We start from the raw sequence: 25333 nt of genomic DNA on the forward strand, positions 1-25333 counted from the left end.
CATGTAAACATACTGACTGACAAAAAATCAGAATGAGTAATTATAACAGACGAGTAGCCCTGTGGACACACAATATTGTTGGAAAATTGAGATGTGTGACACACTATTTGACTCAAATGGTAATCAGAAATAATTTGTTATAAAAAAAAAGACTAAAATGTGTTGACTAAAACTGACTAACACTAAGATACCTTTAGTTTTCTTTTGACTAAAACTAGACTAAAATGATGAGAGTTTTAGTCGACTAAAACTTGACTAACAAAAATGATATTTGAATGACTAAATATGACAAAGACTAAAAAGGACATTTCGTCACAAGACTAAGACGAAGACTAAATTAAAAATAGGTGACAAAATTAACACTATGTGACACCTTGGTAATGAAAAACCTTTTTATAGCCCATCAATATGTAGGCTACTAACCAAGCTTATATTAATTTGCGCAGATAGAAAGGATAACTACTCTCTATACAGATCCCAGCTCGTTCCTTCCCTTTCCTTGCCTTAGTGCTTTTTCTTAGCGTGTTCTATACTTTTCCCCTGTGTTATTCCACTTCATTACATGACTCTACTTATGGAGTTGTTTGGATTTTTTATGTGTGGATTACCTGAGTTATTACTAATGCCTGGTGAAAATGTTGTGCCCCCTGTATTCCACTTTTCACGGACCCTCCTCCATTGGGGCCCTATACTTCCCACTTTCCCCCCCAGTACGATGCCCTTTAATCTGCTGAACCTTCTGCTCGTTTCCAAATATAAAACAAACTCTCTGCAACTCAATATTGGCCTGCCTGCCTCAGCTGCCTGTGAGGGGCTTTTCAGTTGTGCTGGATTACTGTTCACTGCAAAGCGACCCAAGGATGAGTGCAACTAACTTTGAAAATCAACTACTGCTCAAACTTAAAGGAGAACTCCGGTGATTTTTCACATAGATCTCCATTTCTCAACGTCCTTTTCAGGCAAGTATCTCCACTCGGCGGCCATATTGCAACACTTTTTGGGCACTTATCGTGCATCTATTTCAGCAGAAATGCGTGTGCGTAAGGCTTCACGACACCAATCTTGCTCCAGCAGCGAGATCACAACAGATGATTGGCACGATGTCTTCACAGCACACCACATGATTGGCTCAATGTATTTTACAACACACCACATGATTGGCTCAATGTATTCACATGTCGACGTTTTGCCGCAGAAGGGTTAAGGGTTGTGATATGTGTAGACATATGATGTGTAGACAACTGCCATATTGGCGTTACAAACTAACCCCATGCATTACTATGGAGGATTATTTGAGTGCTGTATCTGCTCATTAGAAAGTCTTTGGTAAAACTGGTTGTTCTGGTAACCCCCCCCCCCCCCCCCCAAAAAAAGTAACTAAGTAACTTTTACTTAAAGTACATTTTAAATGAACTACCTTTTACTCTTTTACTTGAGTACATTTTCAGATCGGTATTTTAACTTGTACTTGAGTAATATTTCATCAAGGTATTGGTACTTTTACTTGAGTACAATATTTTCGTACTTTTTCCACCTCTGGCCAATACTAAATTCAATCATATTCATAGCCTACATACTGATTTGTTGATATTGAGGCAATGATTCAATGCAAAGACCCCTTGGGCCCCTGGGCCAGTAAGCCTGTGCAGTAATCCATCCCTGCAGGTCCATCCCGGGAATGTGCCAACCTGTGGCCCCACCTCGCCAGACTATTTCAATTTTCTGAACAAGTTAATGATAGTTTTCGCTTCAAGTGTTTCAATTACAAAATAGTATTTTGTATTTGAAATACGTATTTTAAATACATGTATTAGAAATACTGCCCAACCCTGGCAACATGGTAAAAAGATGAAAATTACTTCCAATTCATTTTACATTCTCCAAGGTATTAACATTAACTTTTTTCATAACTCCATGTAGGACGTTTCTGTACATAAATGTAAGCACTGTGGCAGTAGTAATGCAAACAAGTACTTCAGTACTTTTACTTGTACTTGAGTAAAATTTAGCAAAGGGTATCTGTACTTTTACTCAAATAATGAAGCTGTGTACTCTGTCCGCCTCTGGTCATTAGATGCAACTTTTTTTTTAAAGAAATAAAATGTCCTCATGATAGTTGGACAGCATTCAGCCAGCTCATTATAGAAATGTTTAAATCCATTAATTTACCGAGTTGCTGTTTCACTGCTTTCTGTTCTGTGCTGAACTGTTCTGGGACTCTGTAAGTGTACACGGAAAAGGAAGTGAAGAAATATACTTCATCAGTCGCATGAGTGTGTGCGTGTGCGTGTGCGTGTGTGTGTGCGTGTGCGTGTGTGTGTGTGTGTGTACACACATGCATCCAAGTGTGTATGGCGTTTGTATGCATGTGCTGAGCTGGGCTTTGCTGTGCTGTGCCATTTGTGTGTGTGTGTGTATGTGTGTGTGTGTGAGTGTATGTGTGTGTGTGTGTGTGTGAGTGACTGGGAAGCTGGTGCTCACATGGCTGTCGTGTTTGCAGTCACATGCGGGCCCATGCACGCTTCACCCACTTGGAATGGAAGCCTCCGGAAATCCATGTGCCGAGCAGACGCCAGCACCACCGTCTCCATGGAGACCATTCAGCCAAAACGTGAGTGGTGGCATTGCGGCTGTCACATGCATCATTGTCTGCCCCACACGTTTCCCAAACATTCTCCTCTCCTCTCTCTCTTTCCGTCCCCACTGTGAACAGCTCATCCCTCTCTCCCCTCTCCTCTTCCTCTCTATTTCCATCCCCACTGTGAACATCTCATCCCTCTCTCTCTCCCCTCTCCTCTTCCTCTCTCCCCTCTCCTCTCTCTCTCTCCCCACTGGGAACACCTCATCCCTCTCTCTCTCTCCCCTCTCCTCTATCTCTCTCCCCTCTGCTCTCTCTCTCTCCCCTCTCATCTCTCCCTCTCTCTCTCCCCACTGAGAACACCTCATCCCTCTCTCTCTCCCCCCTCTCCTCTATCTCTCTCCCCTCTGCTCTCTCTCTCTCCCCTCTCTCTCTCCCCACTGAGAACAGCACATCCCTCTTTCTGACTCAGCATACATACTTCCTTTCCTCACTTCTTCTCCTTTCCTGTCCTCTCCCTCGCTCCCAACTACAAGGAGTGCATTCTTCTGCCTGAGTCAGCGCTTCTTCCTCTTGACTTTGGGGAAAAAGTTTTGCAAGTTACTCATCTTGCACTGGATCATTTTCCTGAATTCTCAATATTATGATCACAGCAAGTCTGGGCAAATGACTAAGTCAGCGCCAGAGGCTACTACATTCATTGTTTTGCACTTGTATGATGTCATCACATCACCAAAAGTAGGCTATTGGTTTTACCAAAGATATTTGGCAGTATTTTTAAACTACAAAAATACACACCTATGAAGTTGCTACAAAGCTATTTGTGAAGCTATTTTCTTCAACAAAATAAAATGCAAATTACAAAATATTGTATTTTTTGTATTTTAAATACTTATTTTAGATGTATCAGAAATACTGCCCATCCCTGGCTGATGGCTGCAGCAACTTGAGCTAGGTAGTGTTTTTTGTGTGTTTGTGTTTATGTCAATTTTGATCCAGATTGACCAGTTTTTGATGTTGTACCTTGTATCAAATATAGTTTTAAGTTAGACTAACGCCAAATTAAACTACATTCACATCTTTTTAATAACGGCAAGATTGATTATATTATTAACTACATAGTTCTCAGTAAAAATTTCAAGTTTTTGCCTGAAATTGCACTGTGCCTATTTACAAGGGCATTGTTCCCACCTCTTTTGGGGTCAACCATCAAGTGCTGGACCTCTATAGAAAGCTGAGAACCTGTAGTTTTCGTAGGAAGCAGTCAAGATAACTGTGTGATGTACTGACAAAGAGCTACAGAGGCTAGAATATAGTTTTTTCTTTCTGCTGGATTACAAGCATCTCTGAACTGACCACATTTCAGCCCTCTAGGTCACTTGATATCCCTTAGAAACACAACTGAGCCCTAGCACCAGGTCTTGTGAAGCTGTGTGCAAAAGTTGATCAATATAGAATGAAAATATGAGTGCTTTAGACTATTATTTGCCAAGGTATGCCCATGCGTTTTGTAAAATGCCTATGGATACTCCCCATAGGAATTTTTGTTATCCAAAATGCATACTGACAATCAAATGCTTACTGCACATGAACCCCTTTGTGTAGAAGTATAATCCTGGTCTCAAATGAAAGGTAACACTTTGAGGTTTCTTGTGGACTATTTAGATTGTATGTCAGGTGTTCTGATATAGACTGACTACACAAAATATGGAATAATTACAAAAAAGTCTTGCGTGTTTAATTGGATATGTTGCTGATCGGATCATAAATGGTCACAGCAACAATGAGGGCTGACTGAAGAATTTGTGATATTGGTTGGTAGTTGGTATCGAACATATCTTGGTATTTGTTGGTATTTCTTGCTATTTGTGGGTGCTCATATCAAGGACTTGCGTTTTATTTGGTTAAGTTGCTGATTGGATCATAAATGGCCAGAACAAAAAGGAGGATTGACTGAAGAATTTGTTGGTATTTTGGAGGTGCTCGCATCAAGGGCTTGTGGTTTGTCTGGTTATGTTGCTGATCAGATCATAAATGACCACAGCAACGAAGATAAATGACAGAAGAATTTGCTAGTATTTGTTCATGGTGCAGATTCATCTGTACAGATGATGTCTCAATTATTTATCCCCCAAAAAAATAGAGACAGCTTATGTATAGCACCAACAATTTTATACTACGCCCCTGAAGGGTTAGTCCAAAAGGTCTACAGCTATATAGCTCACAGATGCATCTCAATTTTATTTTATTTCCATAAGCTGTGAGCCGTAATCAAAATTAAAACAAAAAAGCCAGGAAATATTTTATTTGATGTGTACTGAATCTAGAATATAAAAAAGTTTCACTTTGAAATAATTTATAGGGGAAAATTAACTTTTCCATGATGTTCTATTTTTTTTTTTTCATCTGTCCCTCATGTCTATGCAGGGCCTTGCAAATTCATTCGTGACGGCCATGGCATCATTCAGCAATACGCCATGCCTCTGCACTCACTTGGCGATTCCAACCAGTGCTGCAGAAGCTTACACTGTCGCCACAGCAACACTGTCTAAAGCGGCATAAATATAGACCCTGCTTTAACGTCTGAATCACCCCTCCACTTTTACGCCTCCCTCATATCGCCGCCTCGCCACCCTTCATTTCTCTCATGGCAACTGTTTAAAAAACGTCTCTTTTTCCAAGGACTGAGTAACGACAAAATCTCATTTCATACTTTTAATCAAACAAGTGGTTTCACTCTGTTTGTCCAACATGCCCATTACCAGTGTTGTAGTCAAATCACTATGCCTCGAGTCCGAGTCCAGGTTCGAGTCCCCAGTGTTCAAGTCCGAGTCGAGTCCACTACTCATCCGAGTCGAGTCACTATTGATCCACGTCGAGTCCGAGTCGAGTCCCTATTGATCAAGTCAAGTCCAAGTCCAGCACTAAAGTAAGCATAGCCTATGTCGTTCCATTTTTTTCCATTGCAGATGAAATCCTTAAAAGCAAAACAGACAATCTTCTGTCTCCAAGCAGGGGTGCCATCACTTGTGTGAAAGTAGTATTGCCAAATTTCTTGCCAAACCCAATGTGTTGTATTTATTATATCGGAGAGAATACCATACCATAGCCATACCATAGGCCTACTCATAATAAATGAGCAATCCACATCCCAATCACACAGGCCATTAAGTCACATTATGCTGTTACTGACTGCTGACAATTGTATAGGCAGTGTTGTAGAAGTTCATACTTCACAAGAGCTAGATGGACGTTGGAGTAGGCCTATTTTGTAAGAGGTAGTGTGGATCATAGACATAATATACATAGACGCCGCATTGGCTGCTGGAAACAAGAAATGTGGCCGCCATCTTGGACCGGTCATACTCCTCGTTGCGTTGCAGCAGAAGACACAAGATGACAGCACTGTGCAGCATGTTCCTTCTCAAATCGGCGGACCATACTCGGGGGATTTACTTTTCACAAGTAAGATTTAACATAACCGTACTATTGGTTGTATTTTGTGAATAGAATATTACCAGAGAGCTGAGAAGGAGCAATCTTTGATATTACTGTATGAAAATCGTAGCCATCTAGCTAGGCTATGTTTACTCAGTGTTCACCCGGCTATGAACTGAGACTTGATAAGTCATATTCCATAACACTGACTTAGATTACAACTGACACAAGAAGGCTATTGTAGAAATAAATCATACTAGATTTGGCCGGCGAATTTTACACAAGTGGCACAGACTAGCCTATTGGGCAATCGCTAGCTGCTACTTGTAGCATAAGTGTGTTGGTGGTAGCCTCACTATTTCCTGAATAAAGTAACTTTTCAATAGCTCAACTTCTTTATTTATCAAGTAGCTTAGCCAGATAAGCTACACTTTTCTTGTCATGTGAAATTAGCACAATTTAAAGTAGCTTCCTATGTAGTGAACTAGCCTACTGCTGTGTTTGTGTTAGGCTACTAATACATTTGACTGGGTGGTAGTTTTGTGTAGTGTTTTATTCATGGCAGAGTAACTGATAGTTTAGCTCACTAAAATTTCGAAGTAGCTTGCCCAACACTGTATTATTCACATGTCATTTACCCTGACAAGAATAAGATGCCTCTCAAATTCCTTTTCATTCATTTATTTATTATTTTGTATCTCTCCAGAACAACTGCCTTGTTCAAGAAGACTGTGAATGAACTGAACGGTCTCCTCACACCCCTGGAACTGAGGAAGGTGCAGCTCTTCATTGCAGTACTGCAGGGCATCTGCTACACTGTGACTGAATGTTTGATTTATGAGCTCCACCTTCATCACCTGCATTCGCCACTCTGTGTCCCATTTTCCCATCGTCTGGTTGACTCAGTCCTCTTTTATGGAGTACCCAGTTTACTATGCCATCTTATTTGCCCACCTGCTGTCTGAAGCACTTTTGTTCTCAGCCAAAGTGTACCCAAGCAATTTTAGCAAGGTGGGAACATACAAAATGACATGTACCAGTTGTCGAAATCATAGAACCAACTGCATGACGGTAACTCTGTCTCACTGAGCCTGTGAAGACACTCCCTGATTCTTTACTGATTGCAATGAACGGGTTGATCTTAGCAGTTTCTAAAATGTTTCTTAATTCCTTTTTATTTAATCTCTTCATTGGGGCTGGAACCTTTCTGTGAACTGTAAATAACAGATGCTGTTGATGAACCCATTGACACTGTTCAAGTGACAAGTCACCTTTTTGTCTTGAATTGATGAACTGTTACACTTACTATGCCAAACCAATGTCTGTTTTTTAAGGATCAGAAACAAACCTACAAACTTGCACTTTACAATATTTATGGAACTTGTCTAACAAATGCTGTTGATTTTGAACCCAGTTACTCCATTTCCTTTATGCCACACCAATGTCTGTTCATCACTTTATTTTTGATGGCACTGAACTGAAAATGTTAATGGATTTTTTTCTGTAAATTGAACTCATTAAAACTTGTATCAAACCAGTTTTTGTCTATGCTGTCAAACGTGGATTAGTTATGTTCCCAGTTTTTATATTGGATGTCATCACTTTATAATATATCATATATCAGAATATTCTATTACTGTTAAGCCCACTATGAATATTAAAATATACACAACCATGTTTCCTGTATCATACAGCTTTTCTACTGGGAGGTTTACAACTTATTCTGAGTCAATTTACCCAAGTTTGACACTAAACCACATAGGCCTACTTGGAATACCCCTCAGATGTCTGAATGGCACTGATCTCACTTAAATGTTTATGGAACCTTTCTGTGGACTGTGAATAATGCTGTTGATGGAACTTTTCTGTCAACTGTGAACTATATTTAACTCATTAAACTTGTATCAAACTAGTTTTGTCTATGCTGTCAAACATGGATTATGTTCCCAGTTTTGATATCGGACGTCAGGTCACTTTATATCATATATCAGAATATTCTATTACTGTTAAACCCACTATGAATATTAAAATACGCTAAATCATGTGTCCTGTATCATAGCTACATGTATGACCTTTGCAGCAAAAAAAAACGCGTGAGAATCTGTTCGGTATTCAGTGAGATATGATTAATTAAGTGTGCTGACAGCTCATCTCACCGGCCAAACAGATTACACTGAGTGGAGTGGATGACCGGTCCAAGATGGCGGCTCCAAATCTCGTCAGCGCTAGTAAGGAGTAGCGGTCGATGCGGCGTCTATGTATATTATGTCTATGGTGTGGATCATAAAAGGGCCTCCCCGGGCATTTTTTTTTAAAAATTCTGGCTGTTAAATAGCCTACACAAATTTAGCGTAGTTTGGGAGGGACAGAAACAGAGCAGGGCCCGTCTTGGTTGCTTCTTTCTGACTCCTGTGACGTGAGGCTACCGGCAACTGCATAATTATGTTATCACTTCACTGACACTATGGAGACATATTTCACGTCAACAATAGAGATGAAAACTAGCTTTCGGTTAACGGAGATGTAGATCATCTGCCTAATTAATTTCTTTTCGCAACAGGCCACATTCTACGTTCATTTCAGCGAGATGAGTGAAATTTTTTTAAGCTGCCATCGACATAGGCTACTATTTGCTACGATTTTCACCTCGAGAAGAAATAGAACACGTTGTTATTTCCTTTTTTTCGTGCAGTGGATTAGGCTATCAAATCGCTCGTTTTAACAGTAACAGTAATCCAGTTCATTCGTGGTTTTAAATATAGTTGTTTCTGGCCTACCCACGAGAGGTTCAGTTTGTCAGTTTCACTTGCGCAGACACGTAGGCCTACATTGACACTATATGGACACTCTACTAGGCAATTTAATGTTATGCTTCTATATTTTATGACACCAAAATTAAGAAGTATGCTATATCTTGATCGGGAAAACTTTTAGTTTAATCCGATAATAGCCTGCTGCAAATTAACAGACAGAAGCACGGCAGGGCACACCCCGAATGAAAATGAATGAATGGAACCTCACTTCTCGCGTCAGTCAGGGAAAACACTGTTCACCAAGTCACGATGATCAGCTATCCAGCAGCAGTGTGTGTTGTTTAGCCTAGGCTGAGTGTAATCTTAGGTAATGTTATGTCATGTATGAGAACTAATATTGCCTGGCAATTGCCTACTTCATTGAAATAGCGGCGGCCATATCTCCAGGCATTTTGGTGTTAAAGTTAACGTTAGTTTGCTTTGCATGTGAACATGATGTGACTTGCGATGTACAACACGAAGCAGTAGCCTAACATTCCCTTGAACTAAAATTAGTATTACGAATAATTTAGATATTAAAATCATATAGCAAATTATAGCCTAATGGCATACTACAATTATAGCCTTATGATATATTACAAAAAAAAGTCAAGTCCTCGACGAGTCATCGCGAGTGCGAATGCACGAGTCCGAGTCCAAGTTCGAGTCATTCAGTGCTCAAGTCCAAGTCAAGTCACGAGTCTCTAAATTTAGCTAATGACTCGGACTCGAGTTTGAGTCTCGGACTCGAGTACTACAACACTGCCCATTACATACAGTGCCCATTTCAAAGGCAAGCGACCTTTCTGCTGGAGTTCAAGGTCAGGTGCTGCAGCTAACAAAGCAGATGACATGGTACAGCACAGGCTTTACAAACACATATATCTATTCATTACAGACCAAGCCTTCAGACATTATTCTACAGATATATCTAGTCATTAGAGACAAAACCTCCAGACCCACATTATTATACAGTCCATCCTTGCGTAAGTACAAATCTTTACACACTGCTTACAATGACGCTAGCCTTAACCCTAAATACATTTTAGAATGAACTTATATAATGATGCACTTCCCTTTCTTTCCTCCTCTACCTCCCTCCTTCTCTACTGTGTTGGTTGGTACAAAACATTCTAGGACACCTCTTTTTAAAATGGAGCTCTTTATAGAAGCATTTTCACTATAGAGAAGTGACCAGTGGCCATTTGTATGTCTTCAGCACTTGATGAGTGCAAGTTCCTCAGGAGAGCAGCATCTGTTGGTCTAGAGCTCAAATTCAGATTAGTGATTAGTTTCGTTTAGATTCAGTGTGTCCTGTGGTTCTCAGTCACACAAACACACACACACACACACCACCTACGCTCTGCAGTACTACTCGATTCTTGCCTTGAGGTGCGTTCCAACAGATATACGGCCCCACCGTTTAACATCGGAAAGCGCTTTCAGACATACGTGTAAGACCGGAGGTTCTGTCGATGTTAAACGGTGGGGCCGTATATCTGAACGACATAACCGGTCATATGGAAGTCCGAATTTAGCCGGTTGTTCTACTACTCCCCCCCTAGTATTTTCTCCGGACATTATGTAAATGTGCTGTGTCTGAACGAAGCGAAACACCCCCCACTAGTTTAGGCTATGTCTGCTGCTCTTACAGCCTATGTCATTGAAAACGCGATGGTGCAAATTATTCCATTTTTGGATGACAATGACAGCTGGTAGCGTAGACATGCTGATAGCTTCAATGACGCATATTTATGTGGAGAGACAGTAGCCCTACGTGGCCGATGAGCCACTGAGCCAGGCAGTCGACTCTTCCACCTCCGCACATTCTTGTTTGCTGGCTAGTATACTGTAGACATTTATTGTCTATTTACAGACGTGGCAATAAGCCTCTTGGCTATTGCCAACTAGCCTAAGCCAGTCTTTGAATCTCGAGTACTCTAACCAAATGTCCAAAAAATTACATTTTCCCATGACTTCGTCAATAGTAATAAACTTTTGGCAACAAGTTTGGCAGCAAGTCAGCCGTAGCCTATATCCAGTTTGAGGGGCGCTAAAAGTTTTTACCGCGAACGCACACTGACATATCGCTCAGGTCCTACTCGCACATATAAGTAATATAATATAAATAAATTCACACAAATTTTAGGAGATAGGCCTGCACTGAACACAAATAGAAAACCTCATAGTTAGTGGTTCGAAAAAATGTAATACCTCATCAGATGACGTTTATTACTTTTTAAAACTTTTAAATGGCCTTAAATTTGGCTAATTTCATTTACTACCTTTTAATGCCTTTTACAACCCCGCGGACACCCTGGAGTCCATTAATTCCGTATAACAGGATACCTCGAAGGCTGTTATCCCGCTTATCACCTGGTTGTCACTATACACGAATCCTACGAGCGTTCTGTGTAGGCTGCCATCTTGTGGCGACGCCATTACTGAGCTGTTACTGGTATGTAAACAAACCTCCGTGATAACGCACCCTCAATGACAGCTACAGCCAGGCAGTATGGCTTGTTGGGTTGATGATGTTAGACAGTGGCCTCCAGTCACAGATGAAGGTACTGTACAAGCGATCTTACAGATTATTTATGAAAATAGCTTAGAGTAGAGAATGGGGAAATAAAGACATAATTGGGACTAGGTTGATATTATATCTACTTAACTACTATAGCTAGCTAACGTTAGCAATAACTATGCTAGCTAGGCTAGCTATCGAGGAAACTATAAAAATATTTGTCCATTTGGCAACAATAAATAAATGGGGGCAGTCAAGTCAAGCAGGGGCAGTCGACCCGGGGTATTTTGTGTATATCACATTGTTTTTTCTTCCAACTGGTAATTTTATTGCTGCTATTGGAACAATTGAAAACGGAACATGTTTTCCCACTCGACATTATAAAAGAAGTAGTGAGACAGTAGTAAATCGCGGGCTGTTATCCCAGTGGAGGCAACCAATCCAATAGGAGTCACTGGCGCAACGCTACCCAGCAACAGCTCAGTAATGGCGCCCGCGTACTTCCGGTAGTTTCGTCGGATTCGTGTATAGGCAATAGTCATGCTTTAATAGCTCGCAAAGGAAACAAGTGGTTCTGTTTAAAAAGAAGCCGACTTGTTCAGTTTGTACAACTTTCTTGTTTACAGTTGATTCCATTGTTGCAAAGCATGCTTCCAGGCTACTATGGTTGTTATAGTTACCATTCATAAGCATTGCTATGGAACGTGATTTTTCTTTTTACCAGATCTACTTCATAGGTGTCCCATTATTCAGAATTAATAGCCACCCCACCAGCCAATAAGAAAAGAGTATTTCTTCTCTTCAGGTGATAATGGTCATTAACAAACAGCTGACTGTTACTGGAGAGTACTGTATAATCACATACTGTATGCTTTGAGTGGAGACAGAAAGAACTCTGAGGCTGGGGGTGCTAGGTTTGTGTGTGTATGTGTGGGGGGGTGTGTGAATGGGGGGAGGGAGTGGTGATCTTGATAAGTGTATCAGATGAGAGCTTTAAAGTGATTTCACTTGGGACTTGCTAATACAGTGGGCGACTGCGGCTGCTGAAATGGGTCGCGCCTGATAACATGGTAATATGCAAAAGCATGGTGACACCACATATGGACCCAGATTCCTACTCTTCCTCACACGCTACACAACTGAATGGAGTCTGGAGACCTGTATGTGTTTGTGTGTGTGTGTGTGTAGTGTGTGCATGTATGTGAGTGTGTTTGTGTGTGTGTGTGTGCGTGTGTGTGTGTGTGTGTGTGTGTGTGTGTGAGTGTTTGTATGTGCATATGTGTGTGTGTGTGTAGTGTGTGCATGTGCTATGTGAGTGTGTTTGTATGTGTATATGTGTGTTAGTGTTTGAACATGTGCTTGTATGTGAGTGTTGACCTTGTGGGTGTACTGTATATGTGTGCGTTGCACAATGCTCTGTGTGTTTGTGTGTGTGTGTGTGTCCATGTGCGTGTGTGTGTGTGTGTCTCTGTGTGTATCAGATTCTCACAGGTGACATACTGTACACAAAGTGCTTTTGGAGTCCCTCTACAAAGACTCTAGGCTCCTTGTATCCAAGCAACCGCAGCATCGTCTGTAACCCCCAAAAGGCTCAGGTTGAAAGAGAGCGTGACACTCAGAGAGAGAGACACCTGTGAAAGCGCTGACCTATATCCAGCGCCTTACACAACCAGCCTCAATGACCGCAGTGCATGTGGACGCTTGCATCTCCTCCTAAAGATGCTTAGCGTGACAGTGCCGATGATGATGGTGAGGGCGATGACAGACGTGATGATGAAGATGACATTCATTATTATGTTGTTGATGGTGGTAGTGACGATGGTTGAGACAGCAATCGGAATGTGAAAATCTTTATTCAATCTGATAGGAAGCCTTCTGAGACACTTATGACCAAGAAGCTGTAGACTGCCTTAACATCGGCACTGGAGCGACAGGTTGAGGTGACCTTGCAGTATGTGTACACAGCAAATGGACTGCCTACGATAACGGACACATCACACACCATGAGGCTCTATCTGACACTTAGGGATGTGGTGCAACTGCGATATTTGGGAAGCTTGTAATGCCAACCACATATTTGCTATATTAGTGGATGCTGCTGAATGAGTAGTAGGCTACTCAGAAAAAAAAAAATGATAAACTCAGATTTTTTTTTTATAAACATGCATGCTTATGAATCCTCAGACGTTTCAATGACATTATATCGCACAGTCATAGAGCAGTGTAGAGTGAACTATATTCCCAACAATTCCCATGACATTATGTGACATGACTGTTTGACACTATGTGACATGACTGATTGATCATTCTTCACAGATGACCATGACATATCTGCCAATACCTGACATATGCTATGCTCATATGTGCACACACACTACAATGATAGTTATTGCAAAGAAATCTCACAGTGGCAATGTGGCTTGGTCCCCTCTACACAACTGCTTATCTACAATTTCCTGAGGAGCCCACAGAGACCTAGTTCTGTCAGAGTGGCATGTCAGTGTGACGTAGGTGTGTGGGTAACAGTGTGTGTGTAACTGTGTCTGTGTGTGTTTGTGTACTCCATTTAACTCAGAGCCTGTGCGCTGTCTGCTTAAACAAAGACCATGCAGGTCCTTACAAAACATGATGGGCTGGGTTATCTGTACTCACTGCAGAGTCCATTATTGTGTCATGTTTTACCGCTCTAGGGTGTGTTTTCCCAAAACCATAGCTGCTAACCTGCTAGCGACTTAGTTGGTCGACAATGGGAAATTGCATTGCAACCAACAAAGTTGCTAACCTAGTTAGCACAACTATGTTTTTTTTGGAAACGCACCCCCTGGAAGATATCACTGAGGACAAAACTGAGGATATCACTGATATCACAAGGACAAAATACATTGACAGAGAGTTCAGAGACACAGGAAGGGCTGCGACTGCAGCTCTGCTCGTCTGCATGCTCAGGTGAGGTGGAGGTGAGGTGGAGGTGAGGTGTGTGTGTGTGTGTGTGTGTGTGTGTGTGGGGGGGTGGGCGGAGATGGGGGTACGCATGCAGTGAGCGTCACTTACAGTCCGCCTCCAGAATGGCCTTTACAGAGCGCGTGACCTCGCGAGCCTCAGTGGCGAGCATGGCGGCCGTCCACATCGACTTCTTCCCGCTGCGGGCGCCGCCGACAATCGGAGACGCGGAACCCAGTTTGGAACCCTCACCCCCTGGACTGCAGAGAGAGACGAGAGAAAAACGGACTGAAGCCACATAGAGGACATAGAAGACTTCGCTCCATAGACCAGGCCAGCTGAGAGAGACACAACGAAAACGGACTAAAGCTACAACTGGCTACTACAGACCAGCACTGATCTCACTTCATCACGAATGAAAAACTTGGGTGGATGAGAATTAGAAGAAGTCCTTAGACTTCCTGGGCGAAATAATTTACTGGCATGTTCAATTTGTCAATATGTGGAGTTATACCTCTTGAAACACTGTAAAATGTAAAATAAAAATGAAAAATACCCTTCTTGAAAGTCAAAAAAATGTAAAGAATTACCGTGAGTATATTGATACTAAATTTAGTATGTTTAGTATTTTTTTAAGAATAAGTGAATACTAGTGACCTGAGAGATAAAGCTAAGCATATGTCATGTGTTTGGTCCGCCCGCCCGCCATCCCACCGAGTGCGCACACACACACACACATGAACACACACACACAGACACACACACACACACACACAGAATGCCCTTATTTCAGGTGACCCACAGGAGTGGGATGAACATGCCGGTCACTGAAGCAGTAAGTCCAAAAGTGGAACACCAACGCTCTGCTGACCCAAAATCATCAACAGCAACATCATGGACAGGAGTGCATGTAACACTAGCCCACACACACGCTGACGTATGCATGCTCTCAGAACCCAGCAGGATTTCACATGCTTCTGTTTCCCCCTGCCCTGATACACGTGGGGGGCCGCCGTTATACAACTGACACAGTTTGGGCTCCACAGGACGAGGGTCACCAAAATAATGACACACACACACACACACACACACACACACACACACACACACACACACACACACACAAACTAGACTGCCCAGAGGCTACAAATAATAGGTTACCTAGGGGAAAACAGTTCACAAAGAACAACCACTCCAGATCTCATTTTCTACTGTGAAACTACATGAATGAAACACTCAGAATGTGTCCCCCTCTAAGTCAGGTGGCCAGGCAGGAAATCACTAACAAAACACCCAGGATCCTCTCTGAGGAACACTTCTAGAAGGACAGTAATGTAGCTTATCTGGGCTGATGTTGCTGTTTACACACACATACTGGTTTAGCACTGTTACGGGGACGTGAGAGAGCTCTGCACTCACCTGTAGCTTCTCACAGGAACAGGGTTCTCTGCCAGGAACTCCTGAGCAGCCTGGGTACAGAAAGCAGTGGACATGATGAGAATAGCGCATTTGTATTGGCAAGTCTTCCTGCCTTTATAGAAATTTGACTTTAAATGTATGTGTATGTGTAAAAGCGAGGATATATGATACCACATATCGGAAAGACTGGAAAGACTTTTTATCGCTCAGTTTTACACTAGCACACACACACACACACACACATCTACACACACTTACACACACACACACACACACACACACACACACACACACACACACACTCACATGTGCACACACACGTACACACACACACACACACCTACACACACTTACACACACACACTCACATGTGTGCACACCCGTACTCACACATACACACACTCACACACACACACATACACACACACACACACACACACACACACACACACACACATACACACACACACACACACACACACCTCCATGTAAGTGAGCAGTTTGCGTGTTGTAGACTCAAAGCCTTTGCGCGCTGCCTCAGTTTTCCTCAGCTGACACTCCAGCACCGCCACTTTCTTCCTCAGCTCCTGCAAATCCTACACACACACACACACACACACACACACACACACACACATCTGAGGAGCAATTTCATGACATCACTTAACTCCTGCACACACAAATAGCAGGTCACAGGATCACATACACGAACATCAGAGCACAGCAACAACACCACCCCCTTTAATAATCCAATTGGAGCGCAATAAAACCACCTGGAAGACAAGAACATTACCTTGTCATCACATTAAATCCTTCCTCCAGTAGACATAGCCACCAAATGACAGGAACATTAGTGTAAAGAATGTAATTAATCTAATTAGTAGTTAAGAATATTAATGTAATTAGGAATGTTGATTTAATTAGTAATTAATGTAATTAAGAGTGTAATTAATGGAATGGAATGGAAGAGATTCAGTCTTGACTTTGCCACACACTGTCACTAAGTGTAAGTATATAAGTATATATACTCTTTTGATCCTGTGAGGGAAATTTGGTCTCTGCATTTATCCCAATCTGTGAATTAGTGAAAAACACTCAGCACACAGTGAACACACAGTAAGGTGAAGCACACACTAATCCTGATGCAGTGAGCTGCCTGCTACAGCGGCGCTTGGTGGTTTAGTGTCTAGTTCCATTTGAGCAGTGAGGGGTTAGGTGCCTTGCTCAAGGGCACTTCAGCCATTCCTACTGGTCGGGGTTCGAACCGAACCGGCAACCCTCTGGTTACAAGTCCGAAGCTCTAACCAGTAGGCCACGGCTGCCCCACAAAAGGAGAGAGCACAACAGAGAGAGAGAGAGAGAGAGAGAGAGAGAGAGAGAGAGAGAGAGAGAGAGAGAGAGAGGAGAGAGAGAGAGAGAGAGAGAGAGAGAGAGAGAGAGAGAGAGAGAGAGAGAGAGAGAGAGAGAGAAACATGCTGTTTCACTCTTTTTAACATTCCCTTTCATCCCATTACATTTGGGTTGATTGACTTCACAAATGTAAAGGACCTTCTACTGCTCCTCTGTGCTATTTAAATGAAGGTCAAACCATACTCATGTTTGTAGACATATACTTTGTCCCGAGAAAGGGACATCTTTCATAACCTCTTCCTTCGTAGCCATCTATGACTGAGCTATGTACTATGACCTTATTTTATGAAATGACTATTATAATGTAGATCAATATTGTGAAGGTTTTTCAAACTGTGTAGCTTTTTCTAAAGCTAATATTTTTAAATCCTTCAGCTTTTCAACAGTCAAAATCCTCCCCATGAATTCATGAATTTTGATGACATGAGTGCATTCTAAAGAAGAGGCATAGGTCTTAGACAATACATTTCCATTTCAATCCTCTCCCATTCATGTGTATACATTCACCTGTGACCTCTGTGTTATGGTCAATCAGGTACGAGCCTCATAACCACAGCAACCAGGCAAGTAGCTCTTGCTGTTCCCTTCACAACCCCCCCCCCCCCCCCCCCCCATGGCCACAGGAGTGTGTGTGTGTCTGTGTGTGTGTATGTGTGTGTGCGTGTGTGTGTGTGTGTGTGTGTGCATGAGAGAGAGAGAGACAGAGAGAGAGAGAGAGAGTGTGTGTGTGTGAGTGTTTGTCTGTTTGTGTATGACTGCATCTCTGTGTGTGTATTTATCAGCGTGCGTGCGTGTGTGTCTGTGTGTGTATTTATCAGTGTGTGTGCGTGTGTGTTTGAGTGGATGTGTGCATCTATGCATGTGTGTTTCCTGGTCCAATATAAGTCAATCTGGACGCTGTGGTTGTGTTGGGGGTCTTTGGTGAAGCTCTCTGGTGTGAACTGAGGCTGATAATATAAGCATGAGGGGGATGGAGGTCATTTCCTCCTGAGATTGGTTCTTCATGGATGTAAGTGATGTAAACGTGTGTGTGTGTGTGTGTGTGTGTGTGTGTGTATGTGTGTGTGTGTGTGTGTGTGAGTGTACATGAACAGGAAACAGGCCTTCTTACAGAATTAAGCATGCATGCATGCACATGAGTGTGTGTGTGTGTGTGTGTGTGTGTGTGTTTGACTTGAAGTCTTACTCAGCAGAACACACATCCTAAATCCCTTGAGCTCCTATGCAGTGCTCAGATATGCGTGCGTGTGTGTGTGTGTGTGTGTGTGTGTGTGTGTGTGTGTGTGTGTACATGTGTTTGGGGCAGGGTGACATAGACGTTTTTAGTCAGAGATTACGTCACAAAAACATCTCAATTGTGCCACAGACCAAAGGCACCACCCAACAAAGGGGTAAGAGCCGGGTAAGTAGAGGGGCTGGGGTAAGGGGGATGGTTAGTAGAGGGGTCACTGGCTGGGGGGTTTAAAAATAACTCCTTCAGGACACACACACCCACACAAACACCCACCCACCCACTCACACACACCCACCCACACACACCCACACTCATGCACACACAGTGATGTGTGTTAAGAGTCTGCAATGCACATCAGGCCGAGAGCTGAATAAAAAACACACACTCCAGGCTGTGACCTACTTTCCCAGGAACGGGAGAGATGCAAAACAAGGCCAGAATTAGAGGGAAGGATCTAGAGTTGCACGTTTGCTCTTTCTGTGGTGGAGAACTGTGTTCTTTTCTCACGGTGTTGTGTACCTTTGGTCCAGAAGCGTCGACGCGCTTGGTCTTTATTTCGGCGATCTCAGCCTCGAGGAGGTGGACGACCTCCTCGTAGTCCATCTCCATCCCACGCGCCTCCCTCTGAGCCACCTCCGCCTCCTGGACACGACCGCGCAGCGCGCATCTCTCCTCCGCCAACGTCTTCACCTCCTGCACACACACACACCCAAATATACACACACGCACACACACGCATACACATACACCAACACACACACACATAAAAAAGCCATATATACACAGTCAGAGGACTTGAGACATGGGACATTAAATTCACGACAGTGTGAGAGAAAAAAATAGCTTTTGTGTGTGTGTGTGTGCCTTTGAATGTGTTTGTGTGTGTTTGTGGCACATGGGGAGAGTGGAGGGCTTTAGGTGTTACACGCACACACACACACACACACACACACACACACACACACACACACACACATTCTGCACCAATACGCTCTCTCTTCCGCCTTTAAGTACCGGTAAATCTCTTTTTTGTAATTCCCCCCCCCCCCCCCCTCTCTCTCCTACATTTATAAACATGGCTCTGCTCCTCTACCTCTTGGTAACACCATGGTAATTGCCCACAGCCTGGGGGGCTGATGCACCTGTGGGTTAACATGAAACACCTTCTGTTATTGTGAGATCAGGCCACTAATTAGGCCACAGTAAGGGCTTATTGATTAGGTCTGTGTTTTAGTGGTCAAGTCCTTATCTGATGGCCAACCTCATTCATGACTGCTGCCTGTATGTCTTCATTGTAATGATGTGCCATGTCAAGGCTTGGTGAGAATACTAGTTACATGTAACGCAATGCAATCGTATTACAAAATAAATGCAATCAGATACAGTTACTAAGAAAAAATATGTAATTAAATGACAGTTACTACTCAAAATCGTGATGATTATAAAGTGATTACATCCAAAAATATGCTTTCCTGAGTAAAGCTTTAAAGCTCATACATGTTAATCTGTAACATATTGCACTTCAAAAGCAACCTTCTCAACCAAGAGCAACCTTCCCTGGCCATATCATATTGTCCATACCGGAAAAATTGATGAATTGATGGAATAGCTGATATGATGAGATATACTGTATGATGATGGCAGCTCACATGTAGGATGTAGATAAATATGGCGGACGGCAGAGTTGAAACCACAGGTGAGGATGAGGAGTTAGATGGTCAGGATTCGTTTTGTTTATCTTTATGTTTGCATGGCTCTGAATACTGCAAGCTGATGTGACTTGTGGCCATGTGTGTGTGTGTGTGTGTGTGTGTGTGTGTGTGTGTGTGTGTGTGTGTGTGTGTGTGCGTGTGCGTTTGCTTGCGCGTGCGTGCGTGTGTGTGTGTGTGTGTGTGTGTGTGCGTGCGTGCATGTGTGCGTGCGTGCATGTGTGCGTGCGTGTGTGTGTTCCCCTGTGTAACTGACGCCCCTGTGGTCCTCTTGCCTGTTTAGGGTGTCGTTTGGCCTCAAAGGACACAAAGGACGGCTCAGCGTGTGCAGCTGACTCATAGGGTGATTCTCTGGCTCGTGGATCTCTACGAAAAGCTTCTTTAGCCACCCCATCCCACCCCACCCCACCCCTTAGCTTTTCTACTCTGTGTGTGTGTCTCTCTCCATTGTCACACACATCTCACACACACACATACACCCACCCACCCACTCTCACACACACACACACACACACACACACACACACCCACACAAACACCCACCCACCCACTCACACACACCCACCCACACACACCCACACTCATGCACACACACACACACTCACACTCCTGATCCCCCCTCTCAGGTGAGAGGACACGTGTGCACACACACTCCACTGAAGACACACACACGTGTTCACATCCCTATCCGGCTGCTATCCGCCTGCTTATCCAAATCTAGCGTGTTCAACAACACCACAACCAAACACAATGAAGTAAAAACGTCAAACTATAACAAGGTCGTAACAAGGTAGTAATGGCATAGCTGATAACAGGGGTGCCATGGAAACGGTGCATTCTCAAACTGAATGACACTCCGCCAGCTTTTCGCCACACAGCCGTGATAATAAGAGGCAACACGGTAGGCCTACATCTATAATTTTATACAATTTCACATAAATCAAATTGTGCGTTGTGCAACAAATTGCACACCCATTGAACATTCACAGAACTCATCTGGAAGCACTCAGCATTTCCCTCCAGACTATCAGCACTGGGTATGCAAATAAGAGTCTGAGAGGAGAGTTAAAAAACCACACACAGCCGACAGCTCCAATGTGTCGGACTATTGAAAGCATTGCGACTAGCGAGACAGAGAACCAAAGTTCGAGGAGATATCACTGTCTTTCATGTCCGCTGTGACGGAACAATATGGATTACAGTACAATGGTGAGGACGTAGACTGAAGACCATAAACAAACGAAGCAAGCATTACTTTGCTAGAGTGGAATGGAGGGTCATCTGTTATGTTAAAAAAAAACACACCAATCTCTTGCTATCGCTTTCTTACAAGAATTTGCAACAATTAAATCAAACAAACAACGCCAAGGCCAAAGGTCTAACAAAGTTAGCGAAAGTGAAACTAATCATGTCAGATCTGCTTCAAAACCTGAAAATATCCTGAAACAATATGGTGCACAGTGTACAAGAACAAAGCTTTTATTTGATAAACCTCTGGGACTAGTATTTCTGTGCATTTCTTTTTCCAAGAATAAAGAGAACAACCTTCACAGACTAATCCACTATACTGTAGCACTACCTGGCTTACATTCCACTTGTGTGATTGATCGCACACACACGCACACACACACACACACACACACACACACACACACACACACACACACACACACACACACACACACACACACACACACACAAACACACACACAATTGCTTCTGGAGAAGTGGATTATTTTGGTGATGGAGCCTACGTGTGTGCTTGGCCCCACACACCCACAGAGGGGTGGGAGGACAACTCCTTTCAACTCAGCTACATCTGCAGGCCTCAGAGAGACTGAGTCACACCTCTCACACACACACACACACACACACACACACACACACACACATCGATGTCTATATGGTTTTGAGCCAAACATAAGTGATAAATATCAGGTTTAATAATCAGAATTGGCTTATTGTTAACACATCTGGCAAGGTAGCCAAATGAAAAGACAAATGTGGAGCTTTAAATCTAACCTTGAAATGTTACATGTTTGTAAAGACATTCGGCCAAAGAGGTCAGTTCTATTTTTCTATTTTCTGAATATTTCAGATGGAATCCTTACCGACCGCTCTGTGATGGTGATGATGTCAAAGAATGATGACGTCAAGGTGCTCGTATGTGTATGTGCTACATGTAGAGATGAATGTCCTGAATCGTTGAGCTTGCAACATAAGGTGGACAGGTGGACATAGGGAGATTGGTCTTGTGTCTACGCTTTGACAGTTTGATGTTACCATAAGTAATCAGCAGGTAAGCCATGCTTTGAAATTATTTCATTAATGTAGCCTATGATGCATTTCACTCAGTGTCCATGTAACTGAACAGGTAGAGCCAAGTAACAATGCCGCCATCTTGGGTCTCATATACGGATGAGAACTACACATATACATTCTGGGTCACTGTAATTAGAGAGACCTGACCTTATCCAACCGTATACATACACGTTTACCAGACACAACATCACACCAGATCTCATACGCAGCATTTAAGCTTGCCTTGCACACATGCACGTACTTGGCGCCTTAGAGCCAGGTGTAGAGGTAGAAATGGACTTTCACTCAGATCAAATCAAAACAAACAACAGATGCTCTCTTTCTCAGGATCAGCTCTTTCATAGCCTTGCCAGCAGCTGAGGGAGACAGGGAGGGAGGGAGAGAGAGGGGGATGCAGGAAAGGAGAGGTGGAGATGGAGAGAGGGATAGAGAGGGGGAGAAAGAGGGAGAGACGAAGCGTGGGAGAGAGAGGGGGATAGAGAGAAGGATGAATAGAGAGGGATTAAGAAAGGTAAAGAGATGGGGGGGTTAGGGAGAGAGAGAGGAAGAGGGTGAGAAAGAGAGAGGGAAACAAAGAGAGAGAGAGAGAGAGAGAGAGAGAGAGAGAGCATATGTAAGGCTGAGAGGCAGCCTCTTCAGTGTCATTGAGGTTAGGTGTTCTGAGAAACATCACTCTGGAAACATCACTCCCTAATGAGGTACGGACAGTAACTTTACATGACTTTATCACAGCTCCTGAATGGAGATGTGTCATCATGGAATCAGATCTTCACTTGTTCGCTGAGCATGTAAACTGGAATATTCCGGAGTCTGATGATAATCAGATTGGTGCTTTAATCAGATTGTTCTGCACGTCATTGCAATGAGTGTTGACCTGCTCAGGGAGAGTGCCCAGGAAGTGTCTCTCCCTGACCAGAGAGACAAGGAGCGCGTTTGGCAGGACTCCCTCTAGTGGTGAAATCAGTACACAACACAACAATAAACACTAAACTGAAGTCGGTGTACATGTGTCACCTGACAACCTAATACACATCACACCGTACAACAGCCTTGTACATACCAATCAATGCCCAGTGGTACACAAATACCATTCTACACAATCAATACACCATGAAAGCTTATACCAATTATTTGGAATCAGTGGCCTATACATACAGCGCAACCTCAGAAGTTCAGTAATTGTAAGTGTCAGTACCCATGAATCATAATTACTGTTACATTCTACATTTCTAGGATCACTCACTCTAATAATAAGTCATACATTGTACATACAATGTACATACATACATTGTACATTCATCAAAACTATTAATGAACACATGTGGAATTATGTACTTAACAAATAAGTGTAAAATAACTGAAAACATGTCTTATATTCTAGTTTCTTCAAAGTTGCTATTTTTTTTAATTTAATACCATATTCAGCAAGCTATAACTTGACAAATATTCATCTGTGGGCCAAATAACATAGTTCATAGTTTTGATGCCTTCAGTGAGAATCTACAATGTAAATAGTCATGAAAATAAAGAAAACACATTGAAATAAGAAGGTGTGTCCAAACTTTTGGCCTGTACTGTACATGTATAACTCCACATAGTTGTAGTTTATGACCAGTGTACATGTATAGCTCCACATAGTTGACTAGTTCATGACTAGTGTACATGCATGACGTTTGTTTCCTACCTGTTTGGCTTTGGCCAGTTCCTCCATGAGCTGGCGATAATGATTCTGTGATTCAGACAGTTTATCCTGTTGAAGAAATGTTTGTTATATCAATTTACTATATCATACTTACTTTGATAAAGTAAGAGAAATCAAATTTATCCAATGACAGATCAAAGCTGGCCAAGGTAAGAGCAGATCATCATCATATTAAGGTTTGTACCAGAGAATGAACAGAACTTATTGTACTCTCCATGTTTGTGTATGCTGTTTAAGGTGTGTGTGTGTGTGTGTGTGTGTGTGTGTGTGTGTGTGTGTGTGTGTGTGTGTGTGTGTGTGCGTGCGCGCGTGGTGTGTGTGTGCATGTAAGTGTGTATGTTTGTGTGTGAGTGCATCATCTCTCTTCATGCAAGTGTGTATGGTGTTGAAGAAACAGTGGTCCTCGCTGGTGTTTGTGAGGTGACATTCTGCTCCAGCAGAGGGCGCTCACAAACCTTTGGCCACTTTAAAAATCACAGCTGTGATACTGTATATATTGGACTCTGCTTGCATGTGTGTTTCCAGTTTCCTATTCTTCCCACAATCTCCTCCCAACCTTCCCTTTGTCTTGTTTATTAGCTTATCGTTGCTTTCTCTTCCTGTCTGCTGTGAGACTGTGCTGTGTTTGTGTTTTAGCTGTGGATGTCCAGGCCTCAAGGGACACTGGAGATATACTGAGGTAGAGTGAATAAAACCCGGGGAACTGAACAGTGGAGCCAGAGAACAGGAAGGAAGGTGTGTGTTTGTGTGTGTGTGTGTATGTGTGTGTGTGTGTGTGTGGGGGCTCTTTGTGCGTGTGAGTGTGTATGTATGTGTATATATGTGTGTGTGTGTGTGTGTGTGTTGTGTGTGTGTGTGTGTGTGTGTTTATATATATATATGTATGTGTGTGTGTGTGTGTGTGTTTATATATGTCTGTGTGTGTGTGTGTGTGTTTGTGTGTGTGTGTGTGTGTGTGTGTGTGTGTTTGTACCTGAAGCCTCTTGATCTCTCTGAGGGCCTCTATATGCTCTTTCCTCAGTCTCTCCATCTCTTCCAGGTCATCAGAGTCAGACGTCGAGCCCTTACAGGTCACAGAGATAACTCGTAGAGGTCAGGACAGGACACAGGAAAAGGAGGAAAAGGGGGGGGGGGGGGGGGGTGCCCATGGGGACCCAGGTTCGAGTCTGACCCGGGTCATTTCCTCTCTCTCCCACTCACTTCCTGTCACTCTCTTCACTGTCCTATCCCATTAAAGGCATTTATCCCAAACAAATATAAAAAAA

At 42.9% G+C, this 25333-nt stretch overlaps 1 protein-coding gene across 3 annotated transcripts in view; it reads right to left on the reverse strand.

The window, feature by feature from the left end:
* Nucleotides 1-25333, reverse strand: part of stxbp4 (syntaxin binding protein 4) — a 56047-nt gene that overhangs the window by 9482 nt on the left and 21232 nt on the right. For all 3 annotated transcript variants that reach the window (XM_042087548.1, XM_042087546.1, XM_042087547.1), the window contains exons 15-20: nt 25042-25131; nt 24051-24116; nt 18855-19028; nt 16174-16287; nt 15692-15741; nt 14384-14532 (exon numbers count right to left, since the gene is read on the reverse strand). In XM_042087548.1, coding sequence (XP_041943482.1) covers nt 14384-14532; nt 15692-15741; nt 16174-16287; nt 18855-19028; nt 24051-24116; nt 25042-25131 — 643 coding nt within the window. The remainder of the gene's footprint in view (nt 1-14383; nt 14533-15691; nt 15742-16173; nt 16288-18854; nt 19029-24050; nt 24117-25041; nt 25132-25333) is intronic.

The sequence above is a fragment of the Alosa sapidissima genome, chromosome 3 (assembly GCF_018492685.1).
Source record: "Alosa sapidissima isolate fAloSap1 chromosome 3, fAloSap1.pri, whole genome shotgun sequence".
NCBI classification, from domain to species: domain Eukaryota; kingdom Metazoa; phylum Chordata; class Actinopteri; order Clupeiformes; family Clupeidae; genus Alosa; species Alosa sapidissima.